The 17074-nt window shown below is 39.6% G+C and overlaps 1 protein-coding gene across 5 annotated transcripts in view; it reads right to left on the bottom strand.

Annotated features, from left to right (window-relative positions):
* Positions 1-1472: 1472 nt before the first annotated feature.
* sipa1l1 (signal-induced proliferation-associated 1 like 1) overlaps positions 1473-17074 on the bottom strand; it is a 433231-nt gene continuing 417629 nt past the window's right edge. For 4 of the 5 annotated variants that reach the window (XM_043698149.1, XM_043698152.1, XM_043698150.1 and 1 more), the window contains 5 exons: positions 16798-17017; positions 15686-15832; positions 9169-9280; positions 8076-8157; positions 1473-3077 (listed from right to left, as the gene is read on the bottom strand). In XM_043698149.1, the coding sequence (XP_043554084.1) occupies positions 2934-3077; positions 8076-8157; positions 9169-9280; positions 15686-15832; positions 16798-17017 (705 nt within the window). In that variant the 3' untranslated portion in view covers positions 1473-2933. The remainder of the gene's footprint in view (positions 3078-8075; positions 8158-9168; positions 9281-15685; positions 15833-16797; positions 17018-17074) is intronic. The other variant, XM_043698153.1, reaches the window with a different exon arrangement.

Raw genomic sequence — 17074 nt, 5'->3', positions numbered from 1 at the left:
GCAATTGAATGAAAATAGGCAGAAAGTCAACCAATGAGAACAATCCAGAGTAATTCAATTACATTTGGATTTAGATTAATTACAACTGGAATAAGACTACCTGATGATATACCAAGTTCCATGATGTGAGACACATGAATGTTTACCAGCAGAAAAAAAGTTCATATATAGGATGATCATTTGAGCAAACCAATCGCAGGTTTAGAAAGATTGTTACATATTTAAGAGGAAGCATGCTGCAATAAACTGTCTCTCAAACTTGGGAACAGACTGAGGAGGATAAGCAGCTCCCATGCTGACATCCCAGGAAAGAAAGTGAAGTAGATGATGTGAGGAGACTTGATTTCAACACCATGGAGAGAAGCAAAAGGAAGTATATGCACTCAAAACATTTGGAGTTCAGGAGGAATGAGGTAGGACATTTCAGATCATACTTGTCATTGGTAAAATAGTGAAGGATGAAATATGCTGAGACAGGAAGAGCGCAAGACACAAACTGAATATTAAGGAATTTTGTAATCTGTTCACAGTCTTATTCTTTAGGAATCAATGTAAATAGAAGAATGCAGAGAAGAAAAGGGGATAAATGCTGTTCTATTACAGTGAAATTTAATAGTCATAGAGTCATACAAACACAGAAATAGACCTTTCGGTCCAATTGTCCATGTCGAACAGAATCCCAATTTAAACTAGTCCTGCCTGCCTGCTCCTGACCCATATCCCATAAGTTCCTATTCATGAACTTATCCAACTGTCTTTTCAATGTAATTGTACCCACATCCACCACTTCCTCAGGAAGTTCATTCCATGTGTGAACCAGTCCATACAAAAAATTTGCCCCTCATCTTTTTAAAATCTCACCTCAAAACTGTGTCCCCAGTCTTGAAATCCCCCATAATAGGGAAAAGATAACTACTATTAACATGATTGATACCTCTCATTATTTGATAAATTTCTATCACATCGCCTTCTATGCGCCAGTGAAAAAAGTCCCAGCCGATCCAACTTTTCTTTATAACTCAAACCTTCCATACAAAGAAGCATTCTGGTAAATCTCTTCTGAACCATCTCCAGATTAATAATATCCTTCCTATAACTGGGTGACCAGAACTGGACACAGTATTCCAGAAGAGCCTTACCAATGCCCGGGACAACATTCATGACTTTCCAACTACTGCATGCAAAGGACTGAGCAATGAAGGCAAGCATGGCAAATTGTCTTTTTAAACCAGCTTGTTTGTGCGATCCAAACTTCAAAGAATTATGTATCTGTACCCCAGGTCCCTCTGGTCAACAACACTACCAGGGCCCTACTATTAATTTTTTAAGACCTATCCTTGTTCATTGTACCAAAATGCAATACTTCTCCTTTATCAGATTGAACTTCATCTGCTAATTTTCAGCCTATTGGCCTATTTCATAAAGATACTTCAGGCACCTTGTAACAAAACATTTCAAAAAGACAAGCCTGCAAACATTGAGACAAGTTTTATTGTGAGTTGCTTAGAATGTACCTTTTCTGATTAAATACAGGACATAATAAATCAGAAATCTTGAGTACAATAAATAGGCAAGCTTTAGTTCCGATTTTTTAACCAAGGGAGGGGGAAACTGAACAAGCAAATACCTTTGAAACCTCAATGCCTGCCATAATTCCCATTTGTATTAACAGTACACTACAAGGTATAATACATTTCCTTCATACAAGGCCATATTAAACTAAAAAATTCCAGAACTTCAAAACTTACCAGAACCATACAAAATATTCCGAAAAGTTCAGTTCCAATTTATTTACAAAACTATCAGTTATTTTCAATAATCTTGGAATCAGCAAATGCTTATTTTTAAGGGATATATGTGGGTGAGAGGGGGTGGAAATTGGAAATAGAAAAAATGCACGTGAACCCCGCACTCAATGCAACTGCCACTTTCAGTGGGCAATACGAACTTGCCACCATGACAACTGTAACCAAAAAAATGCCTCTATTGGACTTGCACTTCATCCAAAGTACATCACACTGTCATTGTAATTCAAAACCCACCACTTTCTTTTGCAGAAACCATTCATTTCAATGAATCTCTACACAATTTAGAAACTAAAATCAGGTTAAATATGAAATCAAATTTGTTTCAATGTAACATTCTAAGGACTTATTTTGAGTCCTTCTATCTAGGATATCAGAAGGTCCTCAATTTCACTTTTTTTTGGTCAACATTTGTGCTGTAATCTGAACCTGTACAAGAGGAATATGTAAAGGGCACACCACATGCATTTTGAAGAGTGTTTGCGTGAAACATTCTTCAAACTTTACTTGAATGGTGATCGTTCCTTTCTTCTTGTTAAATTAATTCCAGATAAAAGACACTCACACTTATATTATTTATTTTCTTTAAAAATTACGAATTTATTATTTTCAAACACTAAGCAAAAACCCAAAGGATTCCCAATCATGGTGAATGATTTAAGAAACACCATCTCTGATTATTAATGCACAAATCAAAACATGGAATTCTAAACCCTCTTTTGCTTTTAAGACTCTTGAAAGTTTCTGGCACGTAGCTAACTGACCTCTCCCTTTTAAACACATTATTTTAATATTAAATGAATAAATGGGAAAGCATCCCACATGTGTCATGGTAACCAAGGTCTGAAAAACTAATGCCACAGAAGTGGTTCAATATAGTAAAATGAACTTTACAAACAAAAATATATTTATACTGTGCAAAAACCTGACTTTCACATTTTAACAATTCCAGATGAAAATGTAAGGCAAGCAAAAACGTATGTGGTATGCACTGAGAACAATCATTCATTCAGCTTGTGATGAAAGTGCTTGGGTTTTTCTAAAGTGGAACTCCTCACAAATGGGAGATCACATCAAGACTCTTTCCTTTACAAGAGGTTGAGTTTTTTTTCCTGTTTCTACAACGAGTCATTTCATGTCAATTGTATTGAAGACCCATTCAGTGAATTTCTTCAGCTGTGCAGATGCAGCCTGGGATTCTTCCTGCAAACGCAAGTTGTCTTCCCGCAGATGCTGCACCTCTTCTTGCAGTGCAGCTCGATCTTCCTTTGCCTAAAAGACAAACACACACAGATCAATTGAGACCATGTTTGAAATACGGAAAAGTGCGTAGAAACAGCTGCCTCTGACAGTCATTTGTGCACAGTAATCAGATTAAGAGTTACATGATACCATACACAACAGTCACTAAAATGGAGTAATCTGATCATGGATCAGAAGCGTACACAGAATTCTGTCTAGAAACACTGTAGTAATTTGAACCTCTTGCTAATTCTTAGTACAATGATTGATGCCTAATTCGGATTACCTTCTAGTAATATTCATTCAGATTGCTTGGTTTTAATTATTGCTATATGTAGGACATCACTGCAGACAAATGGTTTTAATGTTGCTTACATATTCCTCCACTATAAAGTCCAAAATGGGGATATGCACTGGCTGTTGCACAGCATTTAGCATCATTTGCAAATTGTCAGAGAGTGATGCATTCATGTTCAAATGCAGCAAGACCTGAATGATATCCAGGCTTGGGCTGATAAGTGGCAAGTAACATTTGTGCCACACAAATGCCAGGCAATGACCATATCCAACAAGTGAGGATCTAACCATTGCCTATCATCATTCAATGTTGACGTCCACTGTCAACGTTCTGGAAATGATCATTGACAAGAAACTGAACTGGACTAGCTATATAAATGGCTAATAGAGCAGGTCAGAGGCTAGGAATTCTGCAGCAAGTATCTCACCTTCTGACTCTAAAACTTCTCTGCCATCTACAAGGTACAAGTCAGAATTGAGATGGAATACCCCTACTTGCCTGCATAAATGCAGCAGCATTCAAGGAACTTGACACCACCAAGAAGAACCTGCCATTTGATTAGTACCACACCCACAACCATGCTCTCCCTTCACCTTTGACTCTTAGTAGCAGAACAGTGTACCATTTACGGATGCATTCTCCAAAGCTCATTAGGCAGCACCTTCCAAAACCTAGCACCACAATCATTGAAAAGGGCTGGAACACCATCATCTGCAATGTCTCCTTCAAAATACTCACTATCTTTGCTTGGAAATATATCACTGTTGCTTCAGTACTGTTGGATCAATACCACAGGACTCCCTCTCCAGTAGTATTGTGAGGTACCTCCACCCAATGGATCACAGTAGTTCAAAAAGATAGCTCACCACCATCTTTTCAAGGGCAACAAGGTATGGGCATTAATGACCCAGCTAATGGTGCCCACATCTCATGAATTAATTTTAAAAATTATAACAGTGACTGAATTTCAATTGTTGTTATGATAGGCACTATATAAATTTAGGTCCTTCTTCTAATAGGTATGAGAGAATGATTAATGGTATGTGATCAAGTATACAGTTAATTTCATAAATTGTAAACAATCACATTTAATGTGAAACGAAATAGCTGGGAGTTACAATTCTGTAGTAATTTCATTGAGATTCCAGCTAATTGGCAAATGAGGATAAAACATGTCTATGGCACAATACAAGTTGTTCAAATTTCAGAAGTGTAATCACTTCCCTATTCTGTGAAACACTAAAATGCTGGATATTGCCTGGCAGCTTCATTAAGTAGGATTCATAATGTCTGAGCTTAGACTTTTGACTCTATAGGATCACCATGTGTGGTGTGAGGTGAGGTGGAGTGGCAGAAGAGAGCCAGGAAATAGTCTCACTGCTATTCCTGCTTAACATTGCAAATATTTGGGATCAGAACTAGTGGTAAGCTCGGTTTATTCCTGGACCTGCTTACATTGCATCGACTTCCATGTGGGTCCTTTCTAAAATAGGTAAACAAAAATCTGGAGTTAACTTTCAGTTATTAAGTACAAAGTATGCACTTTGGATTAGACAGAAGCATGGAGATTAATTGAAGTCAAACCTTATGATCAATATGTGGACTTTTCATACGGGATATTCATTAAGCACATCAAAACAGTGCTGTAGTTAAAAATGTCGGTAAATCCAAACTGAACAGGCAGATAACTAAAAATTGTTTTCAAATGACCTCAGGAAGGCACTGTTTTCTTCCAAAAGCAAACAAAAAAAAAGATCATTTAAAAGGATTAAAGATGGGAATTAGTGCCATCCTCTTACTATGTGCATTAGTTGGAATTACAGTAACTGGAATATAGTCCATGAAAAAGAAAAATACTAAGCCAGCTATGAAACAGTTTCTGAGCACAACACATTTTTCAGTTAGTCAGTCAATTTAAGATTAATGTAACAAGGATATAGGCTGGAATCAAAGGAGTGATCACCTTTGTGATTTTGTTTGCTTTACAGTAAACATGCTAAATCAATGCTAGCACAAGAATTCAGACATCTATTGTCAGTGTGAAGCAATCCCCAGGTCAGATGCAAACAATTAAAAGATTAAATCTTTTTCTACTTGACCTCAGCAATGGCTGATGATTCCTATTCTTCTCAAAATATAGCAAAATTAGAACCGGGTATTTATAGGGCAAATATGATATCTGTATAACTGATCAGCAGTGAAATTCTTTTCCTGAAGTGCTTCCGTCGCTACTTTAGATGATGACAGCCACTGAATTCATGTGACGTTATTTAATCTTGCACCGTAGAGTGGTTGTTAATTACTCAATAGCCAAAAATTGAAATAGAGCACATCAAAGCCATCCAGCAGGATAACGACTACCCTGATCAGATCATTTCTTGCTGTATGTCATGCACACCCATGAATGGCCCTAAGGCAGTCACTGTTGGATTTGAAAAGAGACAGTCTACCTCAGATTACTTTAGACGGGTAAGGTATCTCAAACGATTGAACAACAGATGTGGGAGACAGAGGGTGGTGATAGAGGGTTGCTTTGTGGAATAGAGGCCTGTGACCAGCCATGTGCCATAAGGATCAGTTCACTGTTTTTATAAATGATTTTGGTGTCAATATGGAAGGTATGGTTAGTAAGTTTGCAGATGACACCAGAATTGGTGAACAGTGAAAAAGGTTACCTCAGAGTACAATTGGACCTTGATCAGATGGGCTGATATGTTGAGGAGCGGCAGAAGGAGTTTAAGTTAGATAAATGTGAGGTGTTGCATTTTGGGAAGGCAAATCAGGGCAAAACCGATACACTTAATGGGAGGGCCTTGGGGAGTGTTGTTGAACAAAGAGACCTAGGGTTGCGCGTGCATAGTTTCTTGAAAATGGAGTTGCAGGTGGACAGGGTGGTGATGGCAGCATTTGGAACACTTGCCTTCATTGGTCAGAAGACTGAGTGTTAGCATTGGGAGGTCGTATTGCAGCTATACAGGACATTGGTGAGGATGTTTTTAGAATTCTAGATATTTTCTATTGGAAGGATGTTGCTAAACTTGAGAGGATGCAGAAAAGATTTACAAAGATGTTGCCAGGACTGGAAAGTTTGAGTTATAGAGAGGCTGACTAGGCTGAGGCTTTTCTACCCGGGACTTTGAGGGTGAAAGGTGACCTTATAGAAGTTTATAAAATCATGAGGGATATGGATAAGGTGAGTAGCCAAGGTCTTTTTCCCAGGATTGGGGAGTCCAAAACTAGAGGGCATAGGTTTTAGGTGAGAGGGCAAGATTTAAAAATTACCTGAGGTGTAGCTTTGTCATGCAACGGGTGGTGAGTGTATGGAATAACCTACCAGAGAAAATGGCAGAAGCTGTCATAATTATAACATTTAAAAGGCATCTGGATGTGTATATGAATAGGAAGGGTATACAGGGATATAAGCCAAATGCTGACAAATGGAGACTAAGTCAGACTGGGATGTCTGGTTGGTGCAAAAGAGTTGTTTCTGTGCTCTTTGACTGTCTGACTCTATGACAGGTGAAGCTAGCTGTTTCAAACTACTACTACTATGCAGTGGCATGCAAATGGTGTTTGCCACTAACAAGATGTTGCTGTCAAGCCAAAGAAATATTCTTGACTACACACAAATGAAAAGCATAGTATTTAAAAATTTTAGTGCTGGTGTAACTTTGTGTATGTATGCTATATATCCCCAAAGACTAGCAGATTTTAATCAAATAGCATACCACTTTCACTGTTGCAACAATCAAGTAATCACCATATCTAAAAACTTGTGCATGCAAAACTCAACACAATTTCCAACATTATGTATGATTCTGTAATTGGACAACACTTGCGAGATAATCCTGAATGTGATAAAATGAATACTGACAACCAACTTCGTATAGTCAGTTGGACTTGAAATGTGGAATACTTGTATTTACGTATCAATACGTTTTTCTTTGTGGACAGCAAGAACATGCCCACACATTGTCAGTTTCAACTGGACAACATGACTTTCATTCACTCTTTTATTTCTCAGTGCAATGACCTGGCCAGAGTCAACTGGCCTATATTAAAATTTTAACAAAGCCTTGTAGTTAACTGTCAATCAGCATTTGTGGGAAAATTTGCAACAGTAACACCTCCACCAGTTGGAGTCCACTTGCCAACCAATCAACACTCTTCTACAGTATAAAATTTGATCGCATCCCATTGAATTTATATTCTTCTAAATTGTCCCGACGACTACAAGATGAGAAGTTTCGACAAAACATGTTCTTTTTCAGCTATATCAAATGACCAACCTGATATTAGCTGAGGGATAAGTATTTGTCACAACATTAGGGGAGCACCTTTATTCTGTTTTGAATATGGGAGTCTTCTACATTCATAGGTAGCAAGGAAGGGTGCAGCCTTGGTTTAATGTCTCATCCGAAAGATGGAACTTCCTTATTACATCAATGGAGATGTTCTGTTGAAAACTCTAGACTGGGACTTTTATTTAAAAATAGACATTAAAAAAAATGGAAGATTTAAATTATTTCCAAAATGAAACAGTACTACAAATGAGGGCATTATTAACATTACATTCCACCTCAATCATGCAAGCATAACATAAGTGAAGTGAACAAGTTTTTGCTGGAGACGACAATCAAGCTGAGCATTACATTCCTCCCTTGTGAAAAGCATGCCAGGATCGAGCTACACCAATTGCTGCTTGCCCAAATATGAAAATTTTCACTGACCCTCCTCAAATCATCCCGAAGTTCCTTCAGCAACATTTCCAGTTCAGTCACCTTGCCAGACAGAGTGGTCGGAGATTCTTCTCTGAAAAGGATATTTAAACCAGTTAAAACAGAATGTATCAAGTTAAATGAGATGGCTCTTAATTTGTAAAACCCAGTCAGATCTGTTTGACTTCTACTTTTTTCATGGGTTAGTAGCTGATGACATCCTCCCAACAGGTAGGACTGATGTGATCACGAACCCTACTCTAAATGAAGTGGTCCATATCTACTGAACAAACAAGGAAGAGAAACTTATTCCCAGTCTCACTTTCCCAATTTCAACCCTTGTTCTGTCTTTTGGTTATCAACTCTTGACTTTTCTCTGGTACATCATTGAGGAAACCATGAGTTAAGTATCAGAATGGACAATCAATGTCCAACCAATAACATTTTGAATGTCACTACGCAAAATTTGAAGTCATATTTATTTTTTAGAAGATAGAATGGCTTTGTATTTCTAGATTTTATTTTGGATGCATGTACTTTTGGATGCATGTACTTCAATAATCAAATCGTATATCTGCAGAACCTATTGGTCCAGGTACACTATTTACACAAACAGCATTTCACCCTTTGCCATACTGCAATTGCTATGAATCTGCTGGATTTGAACATTAATTGCTCATGCGCAATGTGGATGTTGCAGCACAGTGATTGAGCTTTGGTACATGGGCTTTGCTAACTGAATAACAGTATGATCCTTGAAGAAGCTTCACCTTCAAGAGGAAAGTTATGGCTCTTTAGATACCCCAACTGCACTGAGAAACCTAATTCGATTTGGGGAGCAGACTTTCTTCAGCAGCTGAATAAAAGAGAAAGGTTCAAGAAATATAAGAAAAGCTGAAATATATAATATGTGGTCTACTGTGTAATAAAAGTGTTTGAAGCTTGCACTGTTCAAAAACTACTGTCGGAGGAAAAGAAGCAGGTAGCTGATGAGACCATGTAATGCTGTATGGCTTGGCTTCAAGAGTCAGTAGGTGGTTATTTTTCACTTTGTGCACACTGAAGTGACCATCATTCCATGGGTTCCGAAGATAGTATGACTCACCTTCTGGGTACAGCTTGAGGTGATGGATGTCTGTCTGCCTGATTGTTACCATCAAGCAATAAGCTGTCAGGTCTGTGGTCTGAATCAACACCAAATAAAGAAGCTCTCTGAACTGGAAATTGAAGGAGGAAAACAGCTAATGGTTACTTTGCACATGGGTTTTGCATAAATTAATGAACATTTCTAACTCTCGCTTAAACTTCTGCAGTTATGTAGGTTGCATGAAATAATGGCTTCATTGTGGCTATTGATGCCACGCTGTGATCATCTGTCAGGAGATGTGACTGAAAGAGATAATTATGCTCCCTCTTCTACTTTCCACCTCATTTCAATCTTTGTTGACAATAGATCTCCCTTCTGCAAGGTGACTGCAGATTTCTGAATTAGCTTGAAACATAGAACATTGACAGAGTACTTGATGAGGGAGAGGCAAAGGAGAAAAAAGATTCACCAGTTCTGAGAAATGCAATACCTGTTGATTGAGCAAGGAATGGAACATTTGCAGCATGCATCAATGTGGCCTCTCAGTTAAGAGATCAGAAATTTGGGTACAATGCTCAAGCATTTTTTGTTATGCATAATCATGTGTCATACCACTATTATCTTTAAAAGCTCTGATTTTTTAAAACATTCAGAATATGAAAGAATTAATTTAATCTTCAAAGCAAATTTCAATGGTGCATCTGAGAACTTTTCACACTATGCACACGCAAACTACCCCAAGCAGCAGAATTGTAAACAATGGGCCCAAACATTAATATTAACATATGCTAATAACGTATAGTAGAAAACTGAAGCACTCCCAACAAATGTACACGTACAGTACTTGAGCAGGAAGATTTTCCTTATTCTTTTATGGGCATCACCAGCAAGGCCAAAATTTGTTTTTCGAAGCTAATTAGCTTTGAACAGAGTAGTGCGCTGGGCCAATCTAAAAGGTCAGCTGAGAGTCAATTATATTACTGTGGATCTGGAGTCAAATATGGCCAGATGAAGCAACAAACACAGATTTGCTACCCTAAAGGGTGAAGCAGGTGTTTTTTTTGAACAATGATTAATGATCTTATGATTACCATTACTGAGATCTGCTTTTGCATTCCAGAATTTAAATTTCACCAACTGTTACGATGAGATTTGAAATTATGTCCCCTGGATTACTCATCCAGTGACATTACCACTGCATCTTCTTCTTACATTCAATTTAAGTTTGACTTAGTCCAATTAAGTTTAAATTTAAAATGCTAATTATTGGTTTAACCTTGCTAGATTCTCCATGACTCCAACAAAGTAGGATCAGATGTTCAGAACATGGGAGACTTGAACTGATGGCACTTTAAAAACCCTGCTTTTCTTTTAATACAGATTAATTGGGAGTTTTTTTTTAATATAGCATGTTTAAAACCAGATAAACTCTCAAATAAACCAGCAAGAGTGCCAAAGCATTCCAGCACCTGCAGCAATCTTCAGCCACATGCTCCCAAAATAATCACCTTTGCCCATTCCCACAGACAACCTTCACCAAATACCGACAGTACCCTCCGACAACATTCAACATGACCACCTTCCCCTTCCATTCCCTGGCCCTGGCATCCACCCTATTTGTCGGAAAAACAATCTGTGACTATGCTGGAATTTTGATCAACAATTTCCCAGTAATGGCCTATATTACTGCATCCCTTCAGGAGCAGAAAATGCAAAAACTCTGGCACAAAGTGTTAAGTTTAAGACACAGTCAACATGGGATGGACATTCTTCGCATCAACAGGAAGATCTGAACCAATATATTTTTCATCTTCAGGTTTGTGCTGATTTTGGAAAAAAAAATCTTGAGTTGCATAAAATAAGGGCCAATCAACAGGAGGAATTTGAAGGAACCAATTAAAAGAAGAATGCAACAATGACTCTTTAGCACAAACTGCAATTTTCCACATAGCATATGCATATGAATATATTCTACTGGATGTGACAGCCGTAGGTCATTAGTAGCATTGTCAGGAGTCACAAAGTTATGGCTTCAAGGGACCAGAGTACAAATGCATTAAAGAGAGAAAGAGCCTGGAAGACCTCCTTCCTGTTGGCAAGAGTCTGCTTTGAGGCCTGGAGACATAGGGCAGGATTTTCAAAGGATTAGGCAGCTTTAGACTTTGCCTCTGCTGATGCCAGTTTCCTGGTTTTATCATTGTGCTATTTTTGAAAAGGTTGTAAATTTGGGACATAATAGCTATCTACCAACAAAAGTAATTAAGTGGCCTACCCAGCCAGTGAAAGTAGCTGGTTACGCAGCAGCAAACATGAAGGTTCAGTTCTTCATTTATTTTTACAAAATTACTTTTGCAACCAACGTACTGCAATGGCAATAGCTGTGGCCATAGGTCACCCCTTCTACAAAAGAATACATGGTAGCCGTAGCCTTTTGTTAAAAGCTGGAGGTGGCCCCTCTCACTACTATGTACATCTACTACCTCTACTGGTGGAATTTCCAATGCAATATTGGGAATCCCATTGACCCTCCAGCCTCATGAGCTGACTTCAACATTCTTAACTGATGGCAAGCATGATGTTAAGCCGTTAATTGTGCTGGGGATCTCGGAAAACCTAGCGAACGGTGGCATCAGGAAGGCAAAATGTATCCAAACTCCCTATGCAACAAGATTGCCAGTACAGGCATTTTAATGAGGAAGAATCCTTCCTGCAAGCATAAAGTGAAAGAAAACTATGCAAGCTTGACTGGGAAGGAATATCAAGAAATCCCAATTCTTACTTCAAAGACTAAGTAGTAAAGAGAAACAAAACACATTTTGTATCTAGGTATAATTAAGGATATTTTATGCTGCCTTAATTTTAATCAGTAAATGCAGAAGATTGGCTTGCTTATGGTCTGAAAATAAGACTTGCTCCTCTCACTTACTGTTACGCATATTGGCACATGGGAAAGAAAATTTAAGCGAAGGTACATTAGCTCAAAAAAAAATCACTGTGCACTTTGTATTAACAGGATGTTAGAAGATGGCTGCAATCATTTTCATGGAAACGCGCAGAGTTCAATACAGATCCTAACCCAAATTGCTTAGTTTTATTGACCCACTTATTTGCAGCATGGAGGAGCTTCTGGGCCTTGAAAAGATATGAGAAAGGCTGCTGACCTTTGCTCATTTCCTAAAAGCAGATGGATTATCCTATCATTTTCATCATTATCAGGAGTTTTTAACAATGAAAAGCACATATGGGTCCCATTAAACCATTCACAATGTAAAAATCTAAAAGAAAGCCTTAACAGCAGAAAAATATAAAGATTATGCCTCGTACACCAGATGCCACATTCTTTGTGTAACTCTCTCTATATGCTAAGCCCTCAAATTATGTCATATTAATGAGTGCGCTTAGGCCATCTCTTGTAGCCAGAACAAAAGATTTTCAGAAGGCACTAATCCACTCCACAGATAAGCCTGTCAAATCATGGAAGCACCACTAATCCAAGCTTTCACTATGTGAAAATGTGACCGGCTTTTAAATGACAGACCTAATTTCCCATAAGCCTCCAGGCACGCAAACGAGATATCAGCACAATTTCTCAAGAAACTGTGGTAACAGATCCACAATCGCTGAGGGCCCTAAGGAATTTAATATACCCAAGAGGATAAGGCAGAATTGTTTAAATCCCAGTTCTCAGAGTTCTAAATATCAAGCCATGCCATAATAATTGAGCTTCACTCTGCCTTTTGATAAAGCATGAATCAATATCGTATAAAATCTACAGAAATAATCTATAGCGCAATTAAAAGACAAACATGCAGGTAATGTGACAATGCTTAGAATTAGTCATGGCTGGTGCTAGAACGTACCCGGCTTTGGGTGCGTTTTGCCAGTTCTCATCTACACTACATAGAGTCATAGAGTTGTACAGCACCGAAACAGACTCTTTGGTCCAACTTGTCCATGCTGACCTGATCTCAACCTAATCTAGTCCCATTTGCCAGCACTTGGCCCATATTCCTCTAAGCCCTTCCTATTCATATACCCATCCAGAAGCCTTTTAAATGTTGCAACTGTACCAGCCTCCACCACTTCCTCTGGCAGCTCATTCCATACATGCACCAGCCTGTGTGTGAAAATATTGTCCTTTAGATCCATGACTGACTACTGGAAGACAACAGGGCAACTTCAGTATGTGGGGAAACAGCAACTAGACTATCCCGTGAAATTTTATATTACCATGGCAATAATGGGAGTTTCACTGATAACTACCAGGGGGAAGAATAACTTGAATGATAATTGGAGGTAATAAGTGAATTTAAATTGGAAAGGAAGATGCATAAGAATGTGTTCATTGTGGGTGTTGGGGAGTGAAGACAAAGAAATATAGTAATGAATTCTTAAAGCTAGTGTTTAACAACTTTTGGGTCAGAAAGTCCTTAAATTTTGTCCATGAGATTTTCCATGATTTTTGCTCACATGAAGTGCAGCAGGAGTAAGTGCTTCATGCAAGAAAAAAAAACACCATTTGCCCATTCTGTTGGGTTGGGTGATTTTTAAAGATAGTAGAAAGTGAGGATTGCAGATGCTGGAGATCAGAGTCAAGAGTGTGGCGCTGGACAAGCACAGCAGATCAGGCAGCATCAGAGGAGCAGGAGAATCGATGTTTCAGACATAAGCTCTTCATCAGGAATGAGGCTTGTAAGCCGGGGAACCGAGAAATAAATGGGAGGGAGGTGGGGCTAGAGGGAAGGTAGCTGAGAATGCATTGGTAGATGAAGGTGAGGGAGAAGGTGATAGGTCGGAGAGGAGGGTGGAGTGGATAGATAGGAAAGATGGTGGACAAGTCAGGAGGGCGGTGTCAAGTTGGAGGCTTGGGACTGGGATAATGTGGAGGGAGGGTAAATGAGGAAGCTGTTGAAATCCACATTGATCCCATGTGTTTGCAGGGTCCCAAGGCAGAGTATGAGGCGTTCTTCCTCCAGGTGTCGAGTGGTAAGGGTTTGACAATAGAGGCGGCTCAAGACAGGCATGTTCTTGACAGAGCGGGAGGGGGAGTTCAAGTGTTCAGCTGCAAGGCGGTGGGGTTGGTTGGTGCAGGTGATCCAGAGATATTCTCTGAAATGATCTGCAAGGAGACTCCTGTCTCCCTGATGTAGAGGAGACCACATTGGGTGCGACGGATATACTAAATGACATTGGTAGAGGTACAGGTAAATTCCTGTTGGATATGGAAGCATTCTTTGGGGCCTTGGACAGATGTGAGGAGAATGGTATGGGCACAAGGTTTGCACTTCCTGTGGTGGCAGGGGAAGGTACCAGGATTGGGATGTGAGCTAGTGGGGGGCGTGGACCTGACGAGGGAGTTGCGAAGGGAATAGTCTCCAGGGAACGCTGATAGGGTTGGGAGGGAAATATATCTTTGGTGGTGAGGTCCATTTGTAGGTGGTGAAGTGGCAGAGGATGATGCAATGTATGCAGAGATTGGTGGGGTAGAGGTGAGGTCCAGTGGGGGTCCAGCGTTGGGAGGTGTGGGGTTCAAGGGTGGTGGTGTGAAAAATGGAGGAGATGCGCTGGAATGCATCATGGACCATGTGGGAAGGGAAATTGCGATTTTGGAAGGTGGTGGTCCTGGACCTCCTCCAATGCCAAACCCTTACCACCTGACACCTGGAGGAAGAAAGCCTCATATTCCGCGTTGGGACCCTGCAACCACATGGAATCAATTTGGATTTCAACCAGTTTCCTCATTTCCCCTCCCCCAACATTATGAGTCCCAAGCCTCCAACTTGACACCGCCCTCCTGACTTGTCCATCATCTTTCCCATCTATCCACTCCACCCTCCTCTCTGACCTATCACCTTCTCCCTCACCTTCATCTACCAATTGCATTCTCAGCTACCTTCCCTCGAGCCCCACCTCCCTCCCATTTATCTCTTGGCTACCTGGCCCATAAGCTTCATTCCTTATGAAGGGTTTATGGCCAGAAACGTCAATTCTCCCACTCCTAGCATGCTGCCTGACCTGCTGTTCTTTTCCAGCACTACACTGATTTTTAAAAATCTCAAGACACAGCTAAAGAACAAGCAGCTCTCCTGATTTTCTGGTCAACATTTCTTCTTGAACCGATATACCTTAAATATAATTTTAAGGTCAACCATTATATGGCTTTCTGGCACAGAATGGCTGCTAAAATAAAACCCATTGCCACACATCAGTTTTTCATGCCTTGAGCGAAATACATATGAACACATTGGATAAGTTCAAGCATCAATAATTCATGAATGAACCATATGTACAAGGAGTGACTTCAGCTTGAAACATTAATGTCTAAAGCAACTAAAATACTGACAAATGTAAATTATGATTGATATCTGTGCACAAATCCGTACTCAACAATCTGCATGAAATTCTGAAAATGTGAAAACTACGAATTTACATCTGTCTCACTCCAGCTCCTTGTGTGAAATTGACATTAGAAAAAATTAAAACTATTACTGATTATTTTCACATGACAGCATAAAGCAAAAAAACAGAGTGTTACCTTCAAATGCCTTTGCTGCATCCACAAGGTTGGACCATTCCAAGCCCATGGCTGTATCTGGCAGGGGCATAAGGCCTGGATCTGGCAGTGGCTGCCGCCTTCGTTCATGAATATCAGAAAGGGAACCATCGGATGCAGAAAGTTCAACTGTAGGATAACGCAAAATATTAATCAAACATTGATTATCAGATAAGTTAATTACAACAAATCAATAAATTAATTTAAAATGAGACTAGAAAATTGGATCAAGCCAAAGAAAGAAAATGATTGTTACACTTCATGTTCTAAAAAATGTGCTTTATTTTAAAACCACAATCATCTTCTTCCAACGAACCCATTTCCAGAGTACATGTCCTGACTGAGAAATGATGAAATTCAATCTCTGCAATAGCACATGAGCTTGGATTGTAACTTACATTGTTTAACCTTCAGAGGTTTAACTGGCTAAACTAGTGGTGAAACAAAATTTGGAGGAAAATCCATCCAAAAGTTAAAAAGACAGATTTTAATTTGCCTGCATAAAGACTTTGATGAAGGGAACTAGAGTCTCAACATGGCCTTGATGTAATAATAGGCACAGACCACGGCCTAAGGGATGCAGAAGGTCTACACCATGAAGCCTATGTTAGTTAGCTCCTTCTTCCTTACCATTTAACTCAAAGGTTCAGCATTAAACCCCAAATCTAACTCTGATCTGTCCTCATAAGGTATTTTAGTCCAGGTGGCAATGCAGGAGCTGCCAAAGGTAATAAGAGCCCCGGTAGTTTTGGAGAGCAGGCCAGGCAGCGTATTCTGCTTTTGATACTGCTTGGTGACTCCTGTTGGAAATTAAATACATGTTTTTGCAAATCCTGTGTGCAGATCTTGGTGGTGATGCCCCATGTGGTTGAAACCATCCTGACTTTCACTGTCTAAGCTCAAACCATAGCCATAGTTGGAGAGGAAAGAGAAGGTCTGCTCCAACAGAACTGCACCTCAAGTAAAATCACACCTTGGGGGATAAAAGCAAACAAAAATCAGGATGTAAACTCCCTTTGTCACAATAAAAGCAGCAAATGCACCACAGATCGCTTTACTCAGACAAGACAGCGGGGCCTGTGAGCACTACCCACCATGATGAGATTTTATCGACTGTCCATGCTTACGGCCTGGCAGTGTGTAGTGCAGGGATGGATGGGTGCTGGAGAACAGGACATCGTTGGGCAAGGCTTGGTCCAGGAGTGATGTGTGCGCATTCGAGAATGAAGGCTCTCTCTGGCCACTGTAGATGCTCTCATCAGACAAGGTCCGGTGCAATGGCTTCCTCGTTGTTGGCGTATCTGGGAGAGACAGCTATATCAAGACAAAAGGAAAACCAAAGTAAATTCACCCATTTAAAATTAGAGATAA

The sequence above is a fragment of the Chiloscyllium plagiosum genome, chromosome 10 (assembly GCF_004010195.1).
Source record: "Chiloscyllium plagiosum isolate BGI_BamShark_2017 chromosome 10, ASM401019v2, whole genome shotgun sequence".
Classification (NCBI taxonomy): domain Eukaryota; kingdom Metazoa; phylum Chordata; class Chondrichthyes; order Orectolobiformes; family Hemiscylliidae; genus Chiloscyllium; species Chiloscyllium plagiosum.
This window is presented reverse-complemented; position numbering and strand designations above follow the sequence as displayed.